Below are 24,917 nucleotides of genomic sequence, written 5' to 3'. Positions count from 1 at the left end.
CGCAGCGGCCCAAAGATTGGTCCAATAGAAGCAAGGAATGCAGACCGCTGCTTCCCTTTTCACATCATGGCCACTGAGAATGCTGAAGTGACCTTGCTCGAAGAAAAGGTACGGCAAATGTTGTCATTTTTAGCTGTTGAGCCGGCGAAATCAATTGCGTTTTGTAGCCCTTAGTTCGTGCTGTAGAATTATGCCTGTTTTCCTTTGCATTCTTTTTGTTTTCTCTTGCATTTTCCTTTACCTAGGCCGGTATGGAAGATTACGGTCTCTTGAGGTTGCTCCTCACCCGTGCATCATGCGAGGTATGATATGAAGCCCGGTGCCGGTGAAACTGTCTTCGCTTTCTGTTGTTCTGTTGTTTTGCCTCTTTTTGTTTTTGTTCTGTGCTGTTGCTGTCGCTCATTTCTGTGCAAAACGTGCACACTGAGCAGCAATCACTGAAACGTGTAAGCGCGCATAGCTGACGTCCGCGACAGCTCTCCGAACCAGATCTTCTTTCACTCAGTCGTTGACCGACATCCTAGCGTAACCTCTAGCGGGCGACCGTTTTGGGAAGGCTTGCCTTGCCCCACCGGTCGTTAGCGCTTTTACAACCCTGCGGTTTCGCATCTACTCGACGCGATTGCCATGGCGATTTGCAAAGCTATTCTTCGCGGCTTATCGCTGACCTGCATGCCTGGATGACGTTTCATTCGTATGCGCAAAATCATCTGGCGCACGGTCTGGGATTTCCACAGCGTCCTCCGCAATTTTGTTCGTTATTCCGAAAGAAGGGCGGGGGCTACTCGTAATACGGATCGACCGTTTTGCCAAAGACTTTTTTTTTCTTTGTTCCTGAAAGTTTTGGTCGAAATATTAACAAGAATAGAATTTTTCGCGCCTAACGTCGTAGAGAGCGCAGAACAGCAAAAAAATCGCTGTGTATAAACGAGTATTCTCTCACTCAGTACTTTCTGCCGCCACCTAACTCTGCCCCCCCTTCCACGTCTCCTCGTATTTTCGCTTTTATATGTATACTTGGCGTACAAGCACTTCACATGACACTGACCTACTGTAGACCGTTCTGTGCCTCAGTTTCTATGTTTGACTATGGTAGTTGATGGTTTATTATATGCCAAGCAAGCTATCCTCATGTTAGTTAAGCTGCGGTTGCATTTCCCCAGTGTTAAAAGACACCTGTCAACGATAAATACCCAGAGATGGGATGTACGCGATATTGTTTTTTCTAATTTGCCATTGCATTCACTAATTGTCATATTTCAAATTCAACTGCGGGTAAGCAAACATAAGATCTTTCGTAAAGAACTTACTACTATGAAAAACTAAAGTAACTGAAATTAATATTTAATCACTTGACGTTTTGCAAAGGCCCTCATGCAAGCTGTTGGCTGTGATAGGTTCACCATGCTCTGTGAGGAGGTCCCACGTTACTAATTAACGTTGACTCCCAAGAGATAGCTTACCAAAATCTTGCACCAAGTCTAATGAAAATAGAGGAAGGTTATCATGCGGTATATGAAACAACACACTCCTAAAACTTCTTTGAAACTTTTAAAGGTTCATGTAAAAAAAAAAAATTACACTGAACACTAGGTTTAAAATTTCTTGGGTTATGGGGGCAGCTCTTAAAGTCATCTATACAGAAACATCAACAAGTCGGTCAAATAAAAAAAAATTTTCGCAAAATATTAATGTGCACATGGCTCTTAAAGCCCGAAACTACACGTTTCTATGGTGCTAACATTGCTTCACTGATGTTTACATCTGTGTGGTCAAGGTCATTTCAAGAACTTGTGCGAATACAGCTGGCTGTGGTCATCTTTTTTTTTTGTGCCAGTGCTCACGTTTTGCAGCATTGCAAGTCTGCCATGTCCTGATTTTTTGTTACATGGCTTGCCTTTTGTAGTACAAATCCTTAGCTTCATTTGCAAACCATTGAATAAGTTGCATTTAGAGGTAGATAGTTGCATGTGCTTTTGATCATTTGGATGTCATTTTTATTACCCTTTACACGAATTGGCGTTAGAGTAAGAAATTAATAACAAATCTAACCGTGCTCGTTTTTCTGCTCATTTCACTAACCATACTAACAGTATTTAACGAAACTGTTAGTAAAGTCAGCAGTGATAGCCAGAGGCTTTGAGCATTAGAGGTGCTACATTGATGGTAGTAAGCATGGTGTGGTTATTTTGTGTAACATCTGTAATGCTACAGTCTGTCCTGTAACCAAACTTAAATGAGAAGCTTGCTTTGTGTGCAATTTGCATACTGCGATGATTCCCTTACCTCTCTTACATTGCAGGGGAGTCAACAGTACATTCGACGAGCTGACAGTGACCGGCTTCAGGAAGTTTTTGAGAAAGTAAGCCTGCATTGTATTTTTTTCCGAGCACCAACATTATGCTGCACCAAGTGCAAAAGTCGCTAACCTACTCGGGCCTGGCCTTCCAGTATGCCAGCGTTGAGAAGGACGGCGTTCGTTACATGACACCCAATGACTTCGTGCGAGGTTTTTTGGGTCTGTATGAAGGCCCAAAGTACAATCAGCAGGCAGTCAACATGCTGGGCAGCATTCTTGACACCTCCAAAGATGGGTGAGTGATAGTGATGCTAGCAAAATGAAAGGATTTGATCAATTACAGAAAAGAAATGCGCACAATATTAATGCTTTATTTTTGCCTGTGCTTTCGTATTCCAGGCTCATATCGTTTATGGAATTTCAAGCGTTCGAGGGTGTGCTGTGTCAACCAGACGCTTTGTACAAGGCAGCTTTCCAAATGTTTGACACGAATGGGTCAGGCTCAGTTACGCATGGTAAGGGGATCGACGTTCTTTCTATACACCGCAAGATATGCGGTGTAAAGGATTCTAGATTGGTCAGTTGGCAGCCTGTAGTAGGGAGTCGTAAGCCTTCCATTGTTTATCCTGCTTGCAGATGAGTTTGAAGAGATCATCAAGATGACAACACTCTACGAGAAAATTCCGTTTGACTTCAAGAGTGATTTCATGACGCTTCACTTTGGAGCGAATCATGCAAGGACTGTGAGCTATGCGGAGTTCTCGCAACTTTTGCACGTGAGTGTGCTCTTTCTAGTGTTGCGACCGTGAAAACGGTCATTATGGTTTTGTGCGGTTGCGTTTCTCTTTGGCTCAACCGGCATGTTCTGTTCTAGGACTTTCACGAAGAGCACGCCGTCCAGGCGTTCAAGCAGTATGACAAGAAGCGTAGCGGCGTCATAGCTGCTATGGACTTCAGTGACATCATGGTTTCGGTCAAGTCACACTTGCTCAGTGAAGACGTGAAGAAGAATCTGGTTGCTGTAAGTACTGACATATCGTTTGCACTTCCGTGAGTTTGTGTCGCTGCGAGGTGCCTGATACTTGCGCAAAAGAATGAAAAAAAGAAATGCTGTTGCGTCTACTTTCAGGAGCCTCGTATGTCTTACTTTGTGGCCGTAAGTCAAACATGCCGCGGGCATGCGATGGCCCTTCTTTTCTCGACCGTCTATTAAGTTTAAAAAGGCTATAGAGTTTTCTTGCTAGTTACGTATGGTGCAATAAAATAAACACAGTTCCAGAAGAAAAAAAATGAGGTTGTTTGTAAATGTATAGTACAGCTAAGCAGTCTTCCCGCAACGACAAAAAGCAATTTCTTCAAGGCTTGTGCAGTGACATAGAAGGGTGCGACTTGAACTAAACACAAAAAAGTCACGATATCGTTCATGACATGCTTCTGCCCCTCGTTCATGAGGCTCGCTGTTGATGTTGCGCCGATTGTGTGATTGTTGCTTAGTGGGCGCATTTAAGTAGAAATAAATATATAAATAAGAATTTGTGCGCTCTTTGTATAGGTTGCAGGTTCTGCTTCTGGAGGCCACCAAGTGACGTTTCCTTACTTCATGGCCTTCAACTCTCTACTCAACAACATGGAGCTCATCAAGAGAATCTATCTTCACTTCACCAAAGGCAACACGTCCCTGGAAGTCACCAAAGGTCAGAATTCTTTTATCACAGGCTGTGTCATGAATTCCTAAAAAAAAGGGGTAATGAAAGAACTCAAAACAGAAAGGGGGAAATTAAGAAAAAGGACTTTGTTACAGTTTTTTGTCTGCAAGCTCAGCTTGACTGAAATGGAAAACTTGCCAGAAAGAAGTCAGCTGAGCTTTGGCGTATACAGTTGATTCATTCATCCAGTTCTGGTAAGACTGGTAATGCCAGGTTTAAATAAGCAAGAAATCGAATTAAGTAAAGTTCAAATTTATTTGTAAATACTGCGATCTTGATACAGGATTTTAGCAGGGTGGGTTACATGTTTGTAGCAAGGGCATAACATGACACATAATTATACAGAAACATAGTCGACGGCAAATAAAAAACACAAAAACAACAATCAAAGCAAGTGCTACTCGAATAAGGATAATGAGCTTTGTGAAACATCATTGGCCAGGTCATTCAAGTCTACAATGGTACATGTGAAAAAAGAATATTTAAAGCAGTTATTTTGCGGGACAAGTGGTGTAATCATGAGGGAGTGCCATTTTCTGGTAGCATAACCTGAAGAATAGGATAAAATGTGCAATAACAACCTTTATGCCTGAATGGCTATAATTGTGGTCGAATTGATGGGAGTTGGCTGTAGAACTTCATGTTCAATTGAAAACAGTGTTGCGTCAGTGCAAAGCATGTAAGGTAGTCTGTATTTAAAGATTACAAATTCAGGTGCCACAAATCGATGAGCCTGCAGCATTCGGTTGAATAAGCACGCTGCATTACTACGTATTGAAAAATATATCCTGCAGGACTTTTGCGCTAAAATTTGCTCTTTCTTCTTAGAAAAGATGTTTGTTGCTACTCACCACTAACTCCCAAAAACATTTTGCTTGCCTGACATTTTTTTTCCCTGGTTGTTCTGTTGTCAATTGATTCCAACTTTCCAATTTTTTCCTTGATTCGTTATGTTTTCTACAATATCCTATTGTTAAACTATGTTCAGTAAGATTTGTATAACGTCTGCAACACTTGTTGTATTGTGCTCATAATTTATCTCCAAAACAACCAGCACAGAAGGTCCTGCCTGTGGTTCAGAAACCTTGGGACCTCCTCCTGTAAATTGACCCACCGCGGTGGCTCAGTGGCTAAGGCGTTGCGCTGCTGAGCACGAGGTCGCGGGTTCGATTCCCGGCCGCGGCGGCCGCTTTTCTGATGGAGGCGAAAAGCAAAAACGCCCGTGTGTACGAGATTTCGGCGCACGATAAAGATCCCCAGGTGGTCAAAATTAATCCGGAGCCCTCCACTACGGCGCGCCTCATCGCCTGCGTTGCGTCGGCGCGTTAAACCCCACAATCATCATCAAATCCTCCTGTAAATTCCCCCTAATGTTAATACGCTGTTGTACTCTTCTGAATAAATTTGAGAATTTGAAAGAACTCGTTACGTATGTCTTTGAGGATTGTTTGGTTTGCTTTGCACCCTGTGTGTCTGTGCAGAGGAGTTCCTGTATGCTGCTCAGCAGATGTCCCAGGTCACACCACTGGAAATCGACATCCTCTTCCAGCTCAGCGGCTTTCTCCACCAGTCCACAGGGTGAGCCGATGGGGTCGCTGTGAACTTGTCGCATGCAGCAGTCATCTCCGTTGGCTTCTTAGGCGTAGGCAGGGCATGTCTAAACACAACCGCGTAAGGTAAGGGGCAATAAATTGGCACCAATGGTGTGTTCAGATTAGGCACTTGATCAGGGAAATGAGCTGTCAGGCGTAACGTGAATCGGCATGGTAAGGCTTTTGTCACGTGGAAAAGCTTGACGAGGAAATAGTTGTCAATGGTTTCACGGCAAAAATAGTTGTAGCAGCCTTTTGGCACTGTTACCCAGGGCAGCAACTAAGGTGGCCAGGACCTCATATCTGACCTTCCAGTCTGAAATTGTTGGAAATCGAACCTTATAATCATCTTTGTGGCAACCAACATCTCAGAGGTCCTGTACTATTTTGAGAGTTCTGTCTGCCACCTCGTTTGCCTCTTAAAAGTCTGGGCCGAACAGTTCTTAGAAGAAAAGTGAAGAGGTTTGAAAACTGAGAGACATCTTCACTTTTAGCAAATGCACATCTACTGGACATGTGAGCACTGTTTGTGCAATACGTCTACAGCATGTGAATGTGATACGTGTCAATTTTAAAATTTTGCTAGGTCACATGCGTCAGCGGTTGCTTTGGGTCTACGAAAGCATTGAGGCGATGTTTCTTGTTATTCTAAGCAATATAAATGCTGTATGGTGGTTGCCCTGTTTCGATATCTTCGAATGAAGCCCATCAGTTGATGCCACTGACTGTCATGGCTTTTCGGGCTTAGCTCACCTAAAGCACATGCAAGCTCCAAGATACTTGAAGCAACATGTAGGTTAGTTGCCAATGGAATTACTGTCCTGGGTAAATCCTGAATTATGTGATGAATCATGGAAGAAAAAAGCAAGCATTCCTACTGATGAAGCCCTTGCAATGCTTTTGGCTGTTAGCCCGGTCAGCCTGTAGCAATGATTTCATGATGGGGTTTGACAAATCCAAGGCATTGAGGCAGAGCAAGTCTCCTTAATTGAGCTGAGGATGTGTCATTTGTAAGAAAAACATTCGAACTCAAATATGAAAGTTTTAACTTTCATGTTCAGAATTGGTATGGGAAGAACTATACAAGCCAGCTTCGAACCAGATATATATATATTTTTTTTTTGCCCTTAAAGCACTTTACATGAAGTTTAACAACTGCCTGCTAGAACAGCTGTGTCGACTAGTTCCATGCTCTGCCTTTTCCCTTCCCTCTCTTTTTTTTTATGCTGCTACTTTACGCAAACTAAATGTTAATTATTCATTTTTCTTGGCTCTAAAATATTTTCATAAAGAAAAAAAGGCAGTGCACATGTGTCAGCTCCTGTCTTGTTACCTATAAAGTGTCGTATGTCAGTTGAGGAAGGGGTATGCATTCGCTACTTCATATAGCTTAGGATCTATCTTGCATATTGGCACTCATTGCGTTTTCAGGAAAGGGAATTGGAAACCAAGGTTATGCGCTGCTAGGGAAATTAAAACAAGCAGGTCTCAGCTTCGTTCTAATTTACCGCGGGAAAATTGGGGTGTAGTACCGGCATCATGTGCCGTTATTTTCACAGGTCGACATTTTATTCTGCTACTGATAGCCCTTTTTTTTTTTTGTACCTACATCATCTTTTTAAAGCATCCTCTGCTGCCGGGAGCAGTTGCACCGAAGTTAATAATCAACTTTAGGGGGCACACTTGCCTTAAACCAAAATAGTTTATTTTTACAGTTATGATGATGAAAATTGGGGGACCTAAGCAGTTTTTCATTCTGATTGTAGATATAAAATTTGTTCTTGTGTAAAACGACTATATTCAAATTTATTTGTATTTTATTATTTGATTTTTTGACAGCCTTCGTAAAAGAACTGCTGGAGGGATGCAGCTAAGAAGTTACCAGTGAACTGGGCACAAATCAAGGAGTGCAATAAGACTAACAGTATCATTCTATCTGGTATGTAGCAGAAGTTACGACCGTTTGAAGTTTGTGCTCTAGAGGTGGGAGCCCAAAAAAACCTGTTTTGCCTTCCAGGTCCAAACTTCAAATCGTCGTAACTTTTGCTACAGACCGGATAGAATGGTAATGTTAGTCTTATTGCACTTAATTTGTGCACAGTTCACTGGTGCCTTCTTCAGCTGCATCCCTCCAGCAGTTCTTTTACAAAGGCTTTCAAAAAACAAATAATAAAATACAAATAAATTCGAATATACATAGTCATTTTACACAAAAACAAATTTTATATCTACAATCAGAATGAAAAACTGCTTATGTCCCCCAATTTTCATCATCATAACTGTAAAAATAAACTTTTTGATCAAAGACCCATGTGCCCCCTTAATTGTTAGCCCAGGACACCTGTTAACATGACTAATCCTTGTAGGTGTAACGTACAGTACTAGTACCTTCACTATAACATTTCTGCAACATAAAGTTGAGCATTCTAACATCAAGTTCTTGGACCCCATTCTGAATAATATTGATAAACCTGTCTGGGCACTCTCTTCTGCAGCTCACAGCATAACAGCATCATGCTATTTTATGAATGTATAGCCATATCAATGTGGTGTTCCTTTTCTCCCATAAGCACAAAGAAAGGTATGTATTGAAATTAACAAGATTCCTGTTGTACAAGTGTGAGATTGTGCATATGTGTTGCAGGTGCGTTGTTTCCTAACGGCCAGAACTCAATTGCTCTGAAATTTCAAGTGTGAACTGCAAACCTTGCATCTTTTCAACCGCCCTTGCCTGTTTGTTTATTTGTTCTATACATGTAGTAACAAGAGCTTTCCCACATGCAATAGAGGTCGTCCAACAGCTTTTGTTTGTTTTGTTAAGTTCTGTCAAGTTGCTCTTCGTTTCTTTTTTTTTTTTTTAGCAGCAGAGGAGTCCTAGCAAGCACAAGGTGGTTCTGTAAAATGTATATTGCAACATTTATCAAAACATTCGTGTTACCAAGTATTTATTTGTCAGACACGTTACAGCAATCCGCTTGTAACAACCTTTAAGGCACAACATTCAAGATACAACGTGGGGACAAGCTATATACTGATTTAGTTTGAGGATTTTGTTAAAATTCCCAGAACTAGGTACTGATAACAGGGTATACAAAAATAGTCCCCCCCCCCCCCCTTTTTTTTTTGCGTGCATTATAGTTGTCAGTTTAAGGGATGCTTACTAATTGTGAATCATTTGTAGGATAATAAGGAGTTGCCACTGAAGGTTGTTCCGCTTTTGGAGGGAAGCCACGCTCCACTGGCATTTCAAACGCATTCAAAACAAATGTCATTGGACTCTAATGACAAAGATGAAATGGTGTTTGGAATTTGCCGTGCTACACTACAATTTTGATCAGTTGAAAAATTTGTCATTCACTCGTTTCATTGCCGTAATTACGCTGCTGCCGTAAGTTCAGCTTTCACACCACAGGGTAACATTTAGAACCAGAGGTAATCTCTCGCAATGGAAGCATCACCACCTGTATTTAGAATTCGCTTTAAACGTAATTTCGCAGTTTGCTCTCTGCATGCTAGAGAGCAAGGTGTCGGTAAACCCCTCTCAGTGGCATAACTTCAGGAAAAATCAATTACTTGACACAGTCGTCAAATTTGTTCAGGTGCTTGGTGTTCTGTTTTCAGTTTTAATTTTCTAGAAGTTGCGTAAAGACAGTGAAACGAGGACACAAGCGTTCATGTCTCAAAGACATTTGAGGGCTTCAAATGCCCTCCATGACAATCGTTAGGCTCGATATACATTTAAACTGAAAGCCATTGAAAAAAACCTAGTGGAGAGAATTAACTTTTGCATTTGAATCTAGTGGCATTTGGTTCGAACGGAGTCGAGGCGGCAGCTGAGCACGGATGTAATGTAATCTTGCACTTTAGCATTTTTTGTATTGAGACTGACTGACTGGTGATAATTAAAGCACAACTGTCTCGTGGCAGTATTTTTGTATACTGTACTGGAAACTCAGTGAACAACAAAGATGCAATTTAAATGTATGTAAATGGTTCTTCAAGAGAGACATCGCTTAGTAGGGCATTGAATCATTTAATGTGAGCCTAACTTCTGCATACATTGTGGTTTGAAAATTTATTACTACGTTTGCATTGGGCCGAGTATCAATTTCAGGGGGGGGGGGTACGACCAAGATTATCATGCATCCTTGAATGAATCTTCCATTAACTTTTTTTTGTTTGTTTGCGGGAAAGTTTCTTTGAAGGTTAGAAATGACCACATAGTACAACCTTCAGCAAACACAAATCAGAGTAATGAGAGCTTAGACAGTCAGCACTGCTGTTATCACTGAACAAGGATTACCTTTGTGTATCAGGCCTAGTAGCACTGGGGTGTTGAACACGCCAAGGCGTATGTGTACGAAAAACGTTAGCATTTGACTTCACAGCTGTACCATGCAGAGACTGCAAGCTGATCCTTCCTTGGTTTAATGAGAACAGCTCAGACCATAAGAAAGTTCGTTGTTGCCTTTTGGGTTAGGTAAATTTTCTTGCACTGATGAATCCACCTGTAATGTGTTAGATTTTTTTTGTTGTTGTTGTTTTTGCATACTGCAGATGGAGGCATAGCATGAGCATGGTGACGTGAGTCCATATTTTTACACCACCCAGGCACCTTTGTCAGCAAGGCTTTTGCTTTCCTTCACACTTCTGTGCCCACACATCATTTCAGCAAAAAGCTTTCCTCCCCTTTACGTTGTAAATCTGTTGTCACGTCCCGCTCGTGACACTTGTTGCAATTCACACGGCTGGTTGGTAGACAATTTGTCCGGTGCCTCCGAGCTGCGCTTATTTAACAAAATTATGACAACTAAACGTGTAAATGGTCATCAAGCTGTTAGAAAAGAATGGTACAATTTGTTGTGTATTGATTTGTGGCCTCGTGTTTTTCTCGTGCAAATAAAAAAAAAAAATACTTCCATGGACCACATTCTGAGTGCACTTTGTTTTGTCCAGTTCCAGACTTGCATACCGACTTTGTACTTAAATTTTAATGGCCATTGTGCATCAGTGTTTCTTCTTTTTTTAAAAAAAAAAGTAGCCTTAATAGTGAATTTGCAGTAATGGGCAGTCTGGCTTCATCCACATATCCGTCCGTATACATGCTTGAAAACGTTAACTGCACCTGATTGAGTTCCCATTTATATGTTATTTCTAAATTTAGTTAAGTTCTCAAAATTGGCATGAAATAACTTGTGAAAAAGTTCTGAAGAAAGAATCTGATCTGTGTGGCAGCTTCAACGGATGGAATATTTGCCCTTTGGTTATAGCAGTGTGTGAAAAGACTGGGTCTGGACACAACAGTGCTGCTTTCACCATGTGGTAATCTATTATGGTAGATTGAGGCACATGCATAAGAAAAAAAGGGCTCCTAACGTTTAATTATGAATTCACTCAAAGCCTTGAACTAGGGCCAAAATTTTGACCGTCAGCATGTCTTTGTTGCTGCCGAAAACGTTGGTAAGGGTGCGCTGATAGTTTATCAAGTGATTTGCAAAGAGGGGTTGTGGCCTAATATGATGTTATGCTAGGGGTATTGATTGATTATAGTGTATTGATTCATCAAAAGCCATTACAGTCATTTCTGGCTAATTCGAAGTCGCTTAATTGGAACTTTCGGATAATTGGGAACGCAATGCTGGTCCCGGCAATTTTACACGCAATTCAGTGAAAGTTACTTCGAATAAAAGGCATCAAGGGGACTGTCATTTCTTGATAAAAATCAAAATTTTGAAGCATCAGAACAGCCCAGCCTACGCGTCTCTTTCTTTAGAGGTCCTCAACCTTCTTTCAGGCTTCGATTTTAGTGATAAGTCTCAACTATCATGGCAACCCATGTCATATGTCATATGCTCGACATGGTGACAAAAGTCAAGATTCTCACCAAAATCAAGAAGGGAAACTTGTTCTGGAGTAATGGAAGTGCTCTTCTTGTTATCTTTGTTTGATTAAAAGTTCAGTTAATTCAAAGCTTTTTGTGGTTCCCACAAACTTCATAATAACGTGAGTCGACTGTAATTGGTTTTGATCAGGGAGCTAATGTAATAAGAACCAGCGAAGTGCAGGAATTTAAGTGGAGGTTTCAGTACCACCACTAGCAAGACAGCCCACATAATGTCCCGCTGTGTAGTCCTTGGATTTACATTAGCTCTTGCTACCCGACTAAAATGATGAAACCCGCCCCCTCTAGTTGCTCCAGATGTGCATGGGTTAAGGCAGCTGCATGGTGTGATTCACCACTGGCATTAAGGGAGTTCCCTTCAATTAATACATAGTGGGAGGAGGGAATCAGGCTTCGTATAATGACCAGGTCTGTGGCAAAACTACAGCGTACTTGTACTCGCACAGCATACTCCTTGTACTCGCACCTTGAAGGAGCACCATTGGGGCCTTTGAACCACCGTGGCCTCCAGGCGGAGAATTGTCATTGCGAGACGCACAACAAAGGCATGTCCTCGACGGCAAAAGGTTGGCCCTGGGCTCTGGACAGGGCAGCCGGCTGAGCTGCCCTCCGTGTCGCAGGCGTGACGAGTGGGTGTTAGCGGCGCGTGTGCGGCGGGGCCAATCGAGGGGGGACAGTGTCGCAGGAGGCACCTGGTTTTGTCTTGTAGAAACACGGGTGTGTAAGCGGTGGTGCACCGGACCGCCCCGAAGTGTCCCGTGGGGACCCACTGCACCTTCCTCTTGTGGGACTCTGTCTCCACGAGCGAAGGCAGGAGGAGGTTCCCAGGTAACCACTTCCCCACCAGGCACAGCAGGCTGTCTTCCTCTACTGTACCATACACACCGCGGAGAGTGTGAGACGCGCGCAAAGCGTAACGTTCCCGTAAAAAGCACGCCTCTCTCTCTAGACACCTCTCTCTCTCGTTCTCCTTTTGGGTGTACCGCGAGCCGTTGGCATCTTCGTCTGTGCCTCTGGGGACCATTTTGTCTGTCTCGTGTTCTGTGTCTGGGGAGGACGCAGCTCTCGTGAAACGCTGTGTGGCTGGGCTGCGAGTCTCAATGCGTGTAGAGTGGATGTCCAGTGGCGATACAGTTATAATGTGCAGCTGGCTTTGTGCAAGAGTCTCCAAGCCAATATGTTGAGCAGTACCACTAGGCAATGCATTGTACGACTCGGCAATGCATTTGCTTCAAATTGGCACTCGCGTTTCAGTGTGGCTGCCTCGTCTGCTGGTTGTCGTGGGCATGTTATGACGTTGTGTAAGTCGTATTGGAGTCTTGTACTTGGTTGGGGTAGTCTTCATTGCAGGACTGCGAGCTACACAACGAAAACTTGGCGAAAGCCTTTTTTATTTATTTATTTATTTATTTATTCAAGATACCTTACAGACCCATGGGGTGGGACATAGAGTAAGGGGGAGCACATAATATCAACAGAGTTAGTTTACAAATTATATAACACCGGTAGGCAAGACTAACAACAAATATGAAGTCAACTGTATCAAGCAAATACACACGCATACACACACACATACAAAATCGAATATGCGCGCGAGCCTTGAAACGTGAAGTGATATGAAAACTGCTTCTTTTTCCAATCAATTAGTTGTACACAGGCTAATAGGCACAAACTGGTGAAGGGGACACTGGTCTTGACGTATTTTGTAACTTGTAGAGATTAAATATTGGTGTTAGTGTATTTTAACTCGAGTCCAAATATGCAGTCAGTTTTGGAGCTGCAGAACACGTTGTCATTCTGTTTCAGACAATTTCTTTTATGATCTACCTATTAAGTACTATAATGCTTTTTATCCTTGTGCTGTAGAAAGACGAGGGAGTGTAACTAAGTATACCAAAGCAGCAATTTTAGCATGATACTGCAAAAGCTACAACCATAATTAAATATTTATCAGCAAGTACTAATATTATGGTAGCATGAACCGCACAAAACTTTTTAATAGCAAAAACAAATGTTATATTTTTGTGGTCTTAGTATGCTATTCAGTTCATAAGGTTTCAAATTTACCAAAAATTGTGCGAATCCAACCAGTACAGTTGACCTCGTGGAAGAACAATTAATTCTGAAAAAACAAAGCTTAAAGTCTGGAAACAGACAAAAACAGTCATTTAGGGAATTTCATAGGGCTGCATGTTTGTAAATACGTAAGGTACAGCTCATAATACTTTGCAGGTACAGTAGAACCTCGTTGATACGTTAAAAAAAATGCGGGGAGAAATGTACTATCCAGGAAAACATACTATGTGGTAAGAAACGTACTACGGGGAATTTTTAGTGTTCACAATTTTAGAGCGTACTAACCGGGAAATCGTATGAACCAAGAGCGTATCAACTTGGTTCTACTGCACATTGTGTGAGACTTGTAGACTGCAAATAAAATTACGGAAAATTGCTTTTTTGACAAATTTTCGGTTCTCAAGACCAGTGTCCCCCCTCTTTCAGGTGGATAATATTGAAGGTTTCAGACTGAAATTTTTGTGGCTTAGTAGCAAGTAAAACATTAAAGTTACTTCTTGGTGCTTCATTCAGAAGTATAGATCCATGGATTGTGTCCTAAATCCCAGGCCCTCACCTCAACTTCCAGTTTGCTCATGCTTAGATTAAATCAGGTGGTCATTTAGTGGCTGCTTTAATCCCTTAACAGTTATTTTAACTCCCACGGAATGCTCAGGTACCAAAGTAACTTGTCACAGACAATACATTGCTCATGACAACCAGCTGTTTGACCTTGAGAAATGTTTATTAGTAATTGCAGATGAAGGGGCCACAGCGCACAGTAACAGTCACCTTGCCAACAATTCTTCAACAGGGAATAATTTTGAATATCAGCCTGCCTTAATTCTTAACCGTAAACATTATCAGCTTACCCTAGCCAGGAAGTTTTAGAATTCTAGCGTTGCATGCTGCCAGAGGCTGGTGAATTACTTTGGTCTCAGATAAAGGAGTGTCCTGTGCTATAAGGAAGCACTCGGCAAGTCAACAAGTAACCACGTTTTATTGGCTACAGCACAAGTTCAGTCACAATTTTTAGCTGTGCAAGAAATGCGTCGATTTATTCACAGTGCATTAGTGACAGTGCGTAGCCTACTGTGCCTGCTAAGTTTACAACGTGTAGCGTTTTATTCGTAAGAGCTTTTCTTGCACTCTGGGTAAAAAGAATCAAAGCATACGAGTTTCAGATGAAGTGAATTACAGAGGTAAGCAGGAGTGGTCTCAAAGGCATTAGCTTCAGGCTAACTGCTGTTGTAAACATGTTGGCATGTGACAAGGCTGCGAAAATGCAGAACTTACCTACAATCCTGTGGCAATCTTTTGCCTAGGTTTGTGGCTTTGAGACTTCTTGTCGGAAAAAAAACCCCAAAAAAGTCCTCTCAACCTCAATGTTTTGCTGCCTTTAAGTAATGTATTTTTTTTCTTTGCTATGAACGGTTGCAAGCATATAGAAAACACCCTGTGGCGAATAGCTTTGTAGCTGTCTGTGTTGCTGAATGCATTGCTTTATGTTTGTCAATTCATCTTTACGCTTGCATGTAATGACAACTGGGGAAAACCTAATCACAACTGGGAAGTGCTTTTCGAAAGTGGTGTTCACTTAGCTAGCTTGTAGGTATGCATCTGGTTCTAATAATTTCATTACTCTTGAGGGTGATTAATAAGCAAGCCAACATATGAATTTAACGGGTGTTGTTTTTAAAAAAGACCATGCGTTTCACACTCACTGGTTGTAAAATAATATGCACGTTGCCATTTTCCAATGTAATACATGATTCTAACGTCTGGTTTATCACAGCATGAGCTTAGCAGGGCATTACTGGAAAGCTGTAGTGATGCTGTACTCTGAATTTTCAATTTTTGTGGCTTGAAAAAGTGCATGCGATGTACAGTGAGATGCAGTACAAAGACAGGCACACATAGAAGCAAACCTATGCATGCAGCAACATTTAAATATCAGACGATGCGAGTTCCAACACTGACACATTGCCAGTGTTGCTGAAATGCAGTAGCTCTTGCTTCCATGGTAACATAGTATGTAAAGGAACATTTTAGAGTTGGTAACTATGAGAAAAATTAGGTTTGTTCTAAATGAAACTTCAAAAGCAAATGTTTTTTGTTGTTGTTGTTTTTGTTGAAAGAGCATACCAGATAGTGACACTTTTCAAATAGGTTATTACTAAAGGCTTTTGGAAACCAGAATGGTAAGCAGGCCATACCACTCGAAATATCCTGCCTTATTATTATTGTTACAAACCTACGATGTAGCACATTTAAAAGGATGCCCTGTCTTCATAATCGAACCAGCTGTCTTCATAACTGAAGACAGTCATGATCAGTCCATGTAGCATCTATGTGGTACTTTGTGCCATTAAATCTTAACTGCACTAATTGGCACAAGACTTTGATTTAAGGCTGGACAAAGCCTTATTCTTTGATTGCATGAAACTGTGTTTTGATGACTTGTGCTCTAAATTGACATTTGCGATAGCTGAGGGTTATGGGAGGTAGTCAAATTGTTTTTCGTTTCATTAACTCTACCCTTAACTAGGTGGCAGTGGTAGCACTTGCTTTGCTCTTATGAGTGAGACTTTGTCTAAAGGTCCGTAAAAAGCTCAAACAGTGCTTCTCTCGTGCTTCCTGAAAATGGAAATTATTTTTGCTTCTGTTTCTTAATTCTTGTGATAACGTTTCTGAGATATTGGCGAAACTTTACACGCTTGAAAATGATGCCTTCGTTAAAAGCATTGTGGAAGTGAGCTCTACTGTTGCTTCTCTAATTAGTTGATCTTTGGGGACCGCCACAGGGTGTTTCCTATGCTGTGCATGATCAAGTTACAATCGCAGAGACGGGTGTTGAGTGATTATTGCACTTGTCACACCTTAGTAAACCTCACGTGGTAGTACCTGCCAGTTTAGGCATCAAGAAATTGGACAAGGTGCTCTGTGCTAGCCAGCTTTGGAGGCTAAAGTGTTGAGCTGCTTTGGGAACAGCATTGTGAATATTGTCAGCATGTGGGGTAGGAACACTGTGCCTCAATTTTGGACCCATGTAGTGATCGTGATCTTGCAACCTGTTTTTTTTTTTTTAGATCGAGAGTTTATGTGCCAAAGTTTCACCCTAGTGTTGTAGTGCAGGTTATACAGATTTAGACTACAGAGGTTTAAAAGCATGAAGCACAGCCTTCACCCAGTTCTTCTTGCATGCCACCTGTATCAGAGTACAACTACCTTGTCTCTACATGTAATATTTCGTATATGCAAAAATAATGCTGAATTTTATAGCTTGGTGCTTTCGCTACATGAAACCTGTAAATTAGGTAGCCATGTTTGACTACCTTGTCATTATGCGTAATTAGTAATGCAAATATGCAAAAATAATGCTGAAGTTTACAGCTTGGCTCTCTTGTAACTTTAAACCTCTCAATCAAGCCACCATGTTCGATTTGCAAAGCAAGCGGTATAGGCAACTGTTAGCATATTTCAAGCGACAGGGCGTCAGTGTGCTTAATATTTTATAGCCCTTTTGGCTTTGGGGAGGAGGGTTGGGGGAGGCAGGTGACCAGTATAAGGCACCGTGACCAATCTTGTTTGCATAAAACATTTCAAATTCTGCACATGAACGCTGTCTGCATTAATAAAATTTTTACGTAGCTTCAACAGATTTGGCCTCCTACTTGCTACAGTTATGGTGCAGTTAGATGGGGGAAAAGAAAGCTAAAGACCAATCTATCCATTATGCACTCAACAACGGCAGTGTAACTAATGCATGGTATGGATTTCGCTTCAGAGAAATGATCAACCCATGTCTTAAAAGGCAATGTCTTGCTCCCAAACTTACTTTACAGCAGCTGAGAAATTCAAAAGCATTATATATGTACGTAGCTATAGTGTGGGAAAGGACCGGGATGAGAGGCGACAGGACTCGTTTTTTTTGTTGTTTCTGTTCTTTTTCACGCTTGAGCTACTTCATATGACATGCCAACTATCCCGACAGCGCATATTATTAGATTCTTGTAAGCTTATTCAAGCTGGTACCACAGTGCCGTCCTCCACAATGCAGCGCTTCCTTCTCAGAATGTGAATCCAGTGCAATACGTTTTGTGCATGCATGTGAGCACCTTGTCCTTTTCTTACTGCCCACTCACCTTGCCGTGTAAACCAAACCATAGAAGCTAGCAAGCGCCTGCATGCCTGTACCCGTTGCGCTTTATTTAGTTTACTGTCAATCAGGAACCATACCTGTGTGAATGCGTTCATGAGAGGGGAGTGAAATGCATTGGTGGTCCTGTACCTCTGCCTTATCTCTCCTCCTGGCATATTGAACACTTTCGCCTTGTCCTTCTTTTTTGCATGGTTTCAGGCGTGTAACGTACGAAGACCTGGAAAGAATAGCTCCCTACAGGCCGACAAGGTTTCTCTCAAGGCCAATCGCTGAGGTGAAAGCTGTCAAGGTACGACTGCAAACTTAAGCTTTTTTAATCAATAAATACTCACTAGCCAAGCCTTTTTATCTTCTCAGTTGTCTTAAGTTAGTGTGCGACGTGCGTAGTAGGACTGAACAGTATATGGAATCCCAATTTAAATGTAGCATACTTTTTTTTTTTTGTCATTTCAGGGCCCTGATGACAGAGGCTTTGGAGTTCAGTTTCTCGAAAGCGTGTACCGTTTCACTCTTGGCTCTGTTGCCGGTGGTAAGTGCCCCAATTCTCCTGGGTGAACGATCTGATCGAAACGTTATTAACCATGTCAGGCATAGGTTTTAGCTACAATGCATTGCCAATTTGTTCAGTTTACAGTTCTTTGCAATTATGTGCAGCAGAAGGGAAATGTTGAGGGATTTTTACTGGGCTGCCTCAACAGTGCATTCAAACATACTGCGTAGCTGGCTGCAGTCTTCTCAATTCCACTTACATGCTGTGGATAAACTATGACCCAGTGCTGGACATGAACAGGTGCAACAAACGTATACCAAAGTGTAGGGTAGGCTTTTGAGCATTTGAAGCCCAATGGGATTTTGTTTATTTGGAGTTATTTCACTGGTATAAGTAAGCACGACCTCGTGACAAAGTGCATTCACACTTCACCAAAGGGAAAGCACTCCCATTCATTACGCATAACGTGTTATAACCAAACGCATTTGTAGATAGTGTCATCTGCTGTGGCAAGATGAGCCCACTAATGTACCTTTCTGTTTGCCTGCGTCCTAGCCATTTTGTGGCCATGGCAACCACAAGCTGTGCCAGTTTTCATTGCATCACTGTCACACTGAGCTCATGGGTGTTACAAGCATGGTGATTCAAGTGAGATTAGGTTTTCGTAAACTGCCTGAGCAGGTAGCAGTCAAGGTGACAGGCTCATTGAAAAATGGCAGCAGTCAATCTTGAAAAATGGTGACAACTGAGGTTTGGCACTCTCCAAGAGGAAAGTGTTTGCCAGTTTCAAAAACACCTTTCAGTTTTATTGGCTTTCGATGAAGTTGTCTGGTTTGATTACATGCACGACAGAAGCACAATGCTGACAGCAGATTGATAACCGTCTAACTACCGGGGGTGAGATGACAGGTTTGAGAAGACAGCGGACTTGATGGGGGAATGCTGTGAAGAAATTGGGGAGCGTGGAATGGTCTCGTATGATGAAGGGTAGGAGCAAGTCGAAGTCCTTTTTCGGGCAGCAGACACTGGGAAGCTGATAGTAGAGGTGATGGTGGTCATTCATACTGACCGGTGCCTACAGAGGGCAGGAAAAGTGTAAATAACACAGACGCCCAAGTTGTTCTTTTGCTCTCATGTCCTGGTAAGCGCTGGTTAGTATCCATCTGTCTCTCCGAGTTTGCCGTCCTCTTTACGATGCTGATGCCAGCGCACCATTCCAGCTGCGGGCGCCACGGTGGTGTACCCCATCGACCTGGTGAAGACGCGCATGCAGAACCAGCGGACGGGCTCCTACATTGGGGAGCTGATGTACCGCAACAGCTGGGACTGTGCCAGCAAGGTGATCCGACACGAGGGCCTCTTCGGTCTCTACCGGGGGCTGCTGCCCCAGCTGGTGGGCGTGTGCCCCGAGAAGGCCATCAAGCTGACCGTGAGTGCGGGGGCAGGCAGACCTTTTGGGCAAATCCTGTACTTGCAGATTGATAACCAGAAGCTGTGTTTTCTGTTGTGGCGTTCCAGGTGAACGACTTTGTGCGAGACAAGCTGACGACCGGGAAAGGAGAAATCCCTGCATGGGCAGAAATCTTGGCCGGAGGCTGTGTAAGTTCGTTTGAAAAAAGAAACTGCGCCATTCATAGTGATTATACAGAAACAAAGGCATCGCAAATGAGCTGAAGCTGTGGAGGAATACGAGTGTTGGTTTTTACAAATTAATGCTCATATTTCAAACCACCCCTTTTATACGCAATGTGTACAATTACTGCAACACTTGATCAGCCAGCTCCTTCTCATTGCACCATGTTCGTTCCAACTCCGTTAGTGTTTTCTTTGCACTGTGGTCCCTTTGCCACGCCTGCATAAGATACAATGACGAGTTGAGGGCAGCAAATTTCTAAGGGTAGTCATGAGCCCTTTGTGAAACCTTCCGCATCATTCCAGGAAGTTGCCTTGATTTGATGGGTAGGGTGTCTGCCACATGATATTTTTTTATTATTATTATTTTTTTTTTTTTTTCCTAGGCTGGAGGTTCACAAGTGATGTTCACCAATCCCTTGGAGATAGTCAAGATTCGCCTGCAGGTGGCAGGAGAGATCGCATCCGCAGCCAAAGTCAGGGCATGGACAGTCATCAAGGATTTGGGAATCAGAGGACTCTACAAGGCAAGCCCTGCTTCCCTCATAAACTACTGTCTGAGATTCTTGAGAATTCCTTAAAAGGACTAATCCGAATTCTTTGTTTTTTCCCTCCACGCTGCAGGGCTCCCGCGCATGCTTCCTGCGAGACATCCCCTTCTCGGCCATCTATTTCCCCACCTATGCACACTGCAAATTAAAGTTTGCAGACGAGATGGGCCACAATGGCCCCGGCTCCCTGCTCGTTTCTGCTATGATCGCAGGTGCTCTGCCCCGACAATACCTGTTATACTCGTTTGCGGGCCTCTGCCGTGCTGCTGCCTTATTAGGTCTTAGTGAGGATTAGACTTAAACTGAGTCAGGATTAGACTTGTGATTAGGTCTTGTCAGCATATTGTGTTGAAGGTTCCCCATGCTTTGCACAGTAGGGAATCGGAGGCTGAGGAAAAGAGAACACATAGAGGCATAGTTCAGCTTACTAAAATGCTGATCTGCGCAACACAGAGAGAAAGATGTGAAATGCCGGGAAACATAAGTTGATCCACACTTGCCTGCTGGTAAGTATTGCGCTGCATTTGGGGGAAGCTGTTTATACAAACAGCTAGTTCTCAGTGACATGGTCGTACCAGTGGGCATATGGAGCTATTTGGAGCTGGATACGAATTTTTACTTCACAAGCCACTTCTGAACCGAATCCAAACCACCTGGGCTCCCCCTTAGGGTGGTTGATCTTGTAAATATTAGGTTATCTTATATTAGCCTGAATGCACCTCTTGCCACCTCCCCTATTTTTTATGAGGAGAACATGCAAGTGTGAACAGGCCCTCAGATTTGAGCAGTTTAGAATTGCAGGTGTCAGTAAGGGCTATGATTGGCTTTCTGACAGCCCTTTGGCAGCATTAGGTATGTTGAAAGGGAAAAGTAGCGTCCACAAAAGGAAGACATTTTGTGGTGTGGTGCAGGTTGGCAGCGAATGCCGTCTGCAAACTAATGTGAATGGCATTGTAGGACAAGGTGAGAGAGAGAAAAGAGAGTTGCAGGCCATGGAATGCAGCTGCTGAAATTTAGAAATGGATACCAATGGACGGTACAAACTGAGAAAGCTGGAGGAAGCGCTCTGTGGTGTCTCCCCTTTCTTGTCCTTGTCTGCATGCGCTGTGAATTTTTCAGCAATGCGACACCAACTTCCCAGGAATCCGTACTCGCGTACCCATGGAGATATAGCTGTAGCAGTGACACTGGAGAATTCAGTGACAAAGAGTGGATTCAGTCCTCCTGGGATGAGAGCAATTGGTTGCCTTTAAAGGTATAATCTGCCCTTAGCCAACAAAGGGCTTATGGTGATGAAGGTTTCCAGGTAATGGCATTGACAGCCATGCTTCAAGACCAGCTTCTAAATACTATATAAGGTGATGTGCAGTATTTGGGAGTGGTAAAAGCTTTCAGGTCCCAAGTCTTGCCAAAATGGCTGTGATGTGGAAATTGTTCATAGTGTACATGAAAATTGCCTTTAACACCCTGTCTTTTGTGATAATAATCTCAAATGTGCTGCTGGTAAACATTGCAAGGAAGACAAAAATGGTGAAAGATGGCAGTTTTGTCCGCCTGCACTGTAGCGGCTCTAGGGTAATTTTGATCGGGAAGTAGCGCTTCAGTGAGCGAGTGCCTTGGAGAATGGAGCCACCCATCAGCATGTCCTCCCAATCAGGTCAGTGACCCAGTTGGCTCTTGGCAGGTGTGCCAGCCGCATACTTGGTGACACCCGCTGATGTCATCAAGACGAGACTGCAGGTGGCAGCTAGGCAGGGACAGACCACCTACTCCGGCGTCCTGGATGCTTGCCGCAAAATCTGGAAAGAGGAAGGTGGACAGGCTTTCTGGAAGGGAGGACCAGGTACGTGCCTCTCGGCATCTCTCTTGCACACATCCTGTCAATTGTGTGCGTTTGCAAGTGATTCTGGGGTGGTTTTTGTGTGCCGTGTACAGTCACTCTTGTTGTGGATGCTTGGGGCTATCTGGTGTTCCGTTTGGTGCTTGCATTTCGAGGCTGACTGCTCGCATGCTAGCTAGGAGGACAACATTATCATGGGGCATTTCATACTCATGTATGCAGCTTCGAAACCAACGTTATAAAGCTTCTGGGGTCAGAATCCAATGAAAATGTGTATTACTTGTCAGTAGAGGTGTTGTCATTCTTGCCATGTAGCGACATTGCCACACCACGTAGCAGACACAAACATCTTGCTCTCGCGCAGCACGTGTGTTCCGGTCAGCCCCACAGTTTGGTTTCACACTGCTGACGTACGAAATCCTCCAGAGGCTGTTCTACATCGACTTCGGAGGAAGGTGCGTAGAGAAACTTGCTCAGCAAAGTCCCATAACGTACGATGGCGCTATTGCAAAAAGTCTGCCATTGTTGCTTGGCACGCGACTGACCACGTCCGCTTTTCTCGACAGGAGGCCCACAGGATCGCAGGTGAAGGTTCCCGTCCAGGCAGGCGAGATCAAATCTCACAACCCCGACCACATTGGCGGCTACCGCATTGCCCTGGCCACCTTCAGCGGCATGGAGACCAAATTCGGGCTGGTGTTGCCCCGGTACAACATGTCCGCCTAGAGGACCTGCGCCTAGCTTCTTTAGAGAACAGTTTCCCGAGTGGAATGCGTCGGCATTCGTTTGCCCTAGGGTGCAGTGTACAGAACTTGCTCATGGAGGCAGCGGTGTAACCTAGGTGGTGAGCCATCCACACCACTCCCCGCCTCTCCCGGTTTTTAGCACGTATTTTATTAAGGCCCCGTAGCACGCGAGGCGGCGTTTTGGGATCGCTCTTTTTTGTTTGACAGCTGTATCCAGATGAGACGAACGTTTCCAGGTTTGACCGTAATAAGCCGAGGAACTTGTGGTGCTGAGTTTTTAACTGCCAGTTTAGGAATGTTCGAATTTTTTCTCGCGTAGTCGCTGTTATACGTGACTGGCACACCCTTTTGTGTTTGCTAGCACAGGCTTGCCCCCCTCCCCGTGTTCATAGCAGCAACAGAGTTTCGTTTCCTTCTTGCATCTCGAATGGAGCGTCCCGTATTTAAAAAAACATTGCTTCCGATTTTACAAGCAGCTACATGTTACTGTTGCAGTTGTTAATTAGTGCACGAGCTGCGTTTGAGGTGCCGAGAGCTGCCCGTTTTTTGTCAGTAGGTTGGTGTTCCAATGTGCTGATCGACTGCCAAGTGTGTGGGGTTTTTACAAACGTTGTTACGGAGTGTCACAGTCAGGTTACCATGGAAACAGCACCGCGGGCTGCTTTTAGGCCTTTGCGCTGCCAGATTTTTGAGCCTTTGCAATTTAGCATCCTTCGTTTTACGTTTCTTCCTCGTTTTAGTCTGTTGCATTTATTTTTGTGTGAACGTGATGACCTTTTACTTTGTACGTTTGCTTTAACAGTCCTAGTCACACTTGCTCTTTGAATGTATTGTGCCTTGGCAGTGGCACTAATGGTAATCACTACACGTTTTGCCTAGATTGTGTACAGTTCTTTTAAGTGTACCCTGTTCCCCCCCAAGTTCAACGATAGCACTGCAGTTTCATCTGTACAGAAGCATTAAAAACTAAATGTTGCACTTTCACATCTCTGCCTCGTGTGTTGTCTGTTTCAAGACCAACGTTTTTTTTTCTCTTTGTCTTCTGTGCATTCACAACAATAAAATTAAGGCACTACCGTGCATCTTGGAGATGCCAGTAGATGATTAACTAACACTGCTTACACTGGTCGCTCACAATGATAGCAGAACACCAGCGGCAACAAATTTTTAGTCTACTGGAACTGGTTTCTCCCTTCTCCCTTTAACAAACGTAGTTCTTGACTGTCTCACACCTGAACATCAGCAGTGGAGCTCCTCACCCTCCTAGAGCATTATTGGGGGTGAAAAACTGCCATAATGGCTTGCTGCACTGGCATAGCATGCATTGCAAGACAATGAGTGTTATAGAGAAAATGAAAAAAAAAAAAAAAAACGTAGCTTTCTTGGCCATTACCTAGGTTCTTCATCGTTGTACCTTGTGTAGCGCTACAGTAAAACCTCATTACAAAAGACACTGTTACAAGAGACACTTGGTTATGAGAAAAATCTGAACAAAAATGGGGTTTGGTTGGTTTTCCTATGCTTGTCGTGTTAGCAACATCACATATAAGAGACCTTGGTTAGAAAGATGTTTCCCAAGAACCCTTGAGTGTCTCTTGTAATGGTGTTTTGCTGTATACGTCTTTCCGGGTATCACCAACAGACCCAAATTGTGTGTGTGGTTTACTTTTTTTTTTTTTTTTTAGACAGAGTGCTTGGAGACAGTTCTTTACAAAGGAGGGCAAAAAAAGATGTCTACCTGAAGAATAGCATTGCCCTCTTAACTTGCAACCGCAGCAGGCAGCACTGCACACTTGTGCGAGTGGAAAAACGTGTTAACAGCTTTCACAGCAGTTTTGCAAGATAAAGTTCCACAGCAAACTGAAAAATAAAGGGCTGGTTCGGTGTAACAGCAGTGAAATAAAAGAAATGGGTGGGTTTCGTACTGTGCACCAAGGGAAAG

The 24,917-nt window shown here is 43.2% G+C and overlaps 1 protein-coding gene across 1 annotated transcript; it reads left to right on the top strand.

The window, feature by feature from the left end:
* The first annotated feature begins 10 nt into the window (after nucleotides 1–10).
* Nucleotides 11–23,959, top strand: Aralar1 (calcium-binding mitochondrial carrier protein aralar1). The gene is made up of 18 exons (XM_077706455.1): nucleotides 11–108; nucleotides 246–302; nucleotides 2,303–2,362; nucleotides 2,452–2,594; nucleotides 2,699–2,814; nucleotides 2,936–3,075; nucleotides 3,174–3,320; nucleotides 3,852–3,993; nucleotides 5,487–5,583; nucleotides 17,915–18,005; nucleotides 18,170–18,245; nucleotides 19,427–19,635; nucleotides 19,725–19,805; nucleotides 20,225–20,365; nucleotides 20,463–20,601; nucleotides 22,074–22,232; nucleotides 22,594–22,684; nucleotides 22,796–23,959. Exons 1-18 carry the CDS (start codon nucleotides 67–69, stop codon nucleotides 22,953–22,955), a joined length of 2,091 nt encoding a protein of 696 aa, XP_077562581.1. The 5' UTR covers nucleotides 11–66; the 3' UTR covers nucleotides 22,956–23,959.
* Nucleotides 23,960–24,917: the final 958 nt, after the last annotated feature.

Source organism: Haemaphysalis longicornis, unplaced genomic scaffold (genome assembly GCF_048455015.1).
Source record: "Haemaphysalis longicornis isolate Haplotype H1 unplaced genomic scaffold, Haemaphysalis longicornis Haplotype H1 scaffold_4, whole genome shotgun sequence".
Classification (NCBI taxonomy): Eukaryota; Metazoa; Arthropoda; class Arachnida; order Ixodida; family Ixodidae; genus Haemaphysalis; species Haemaphysalis longicornis.
The sequence above is the reverse complement of the archived record's forward strand: the minus strand, read 5'-3'. Positions and strand labels throughout refer to the sequence as shown.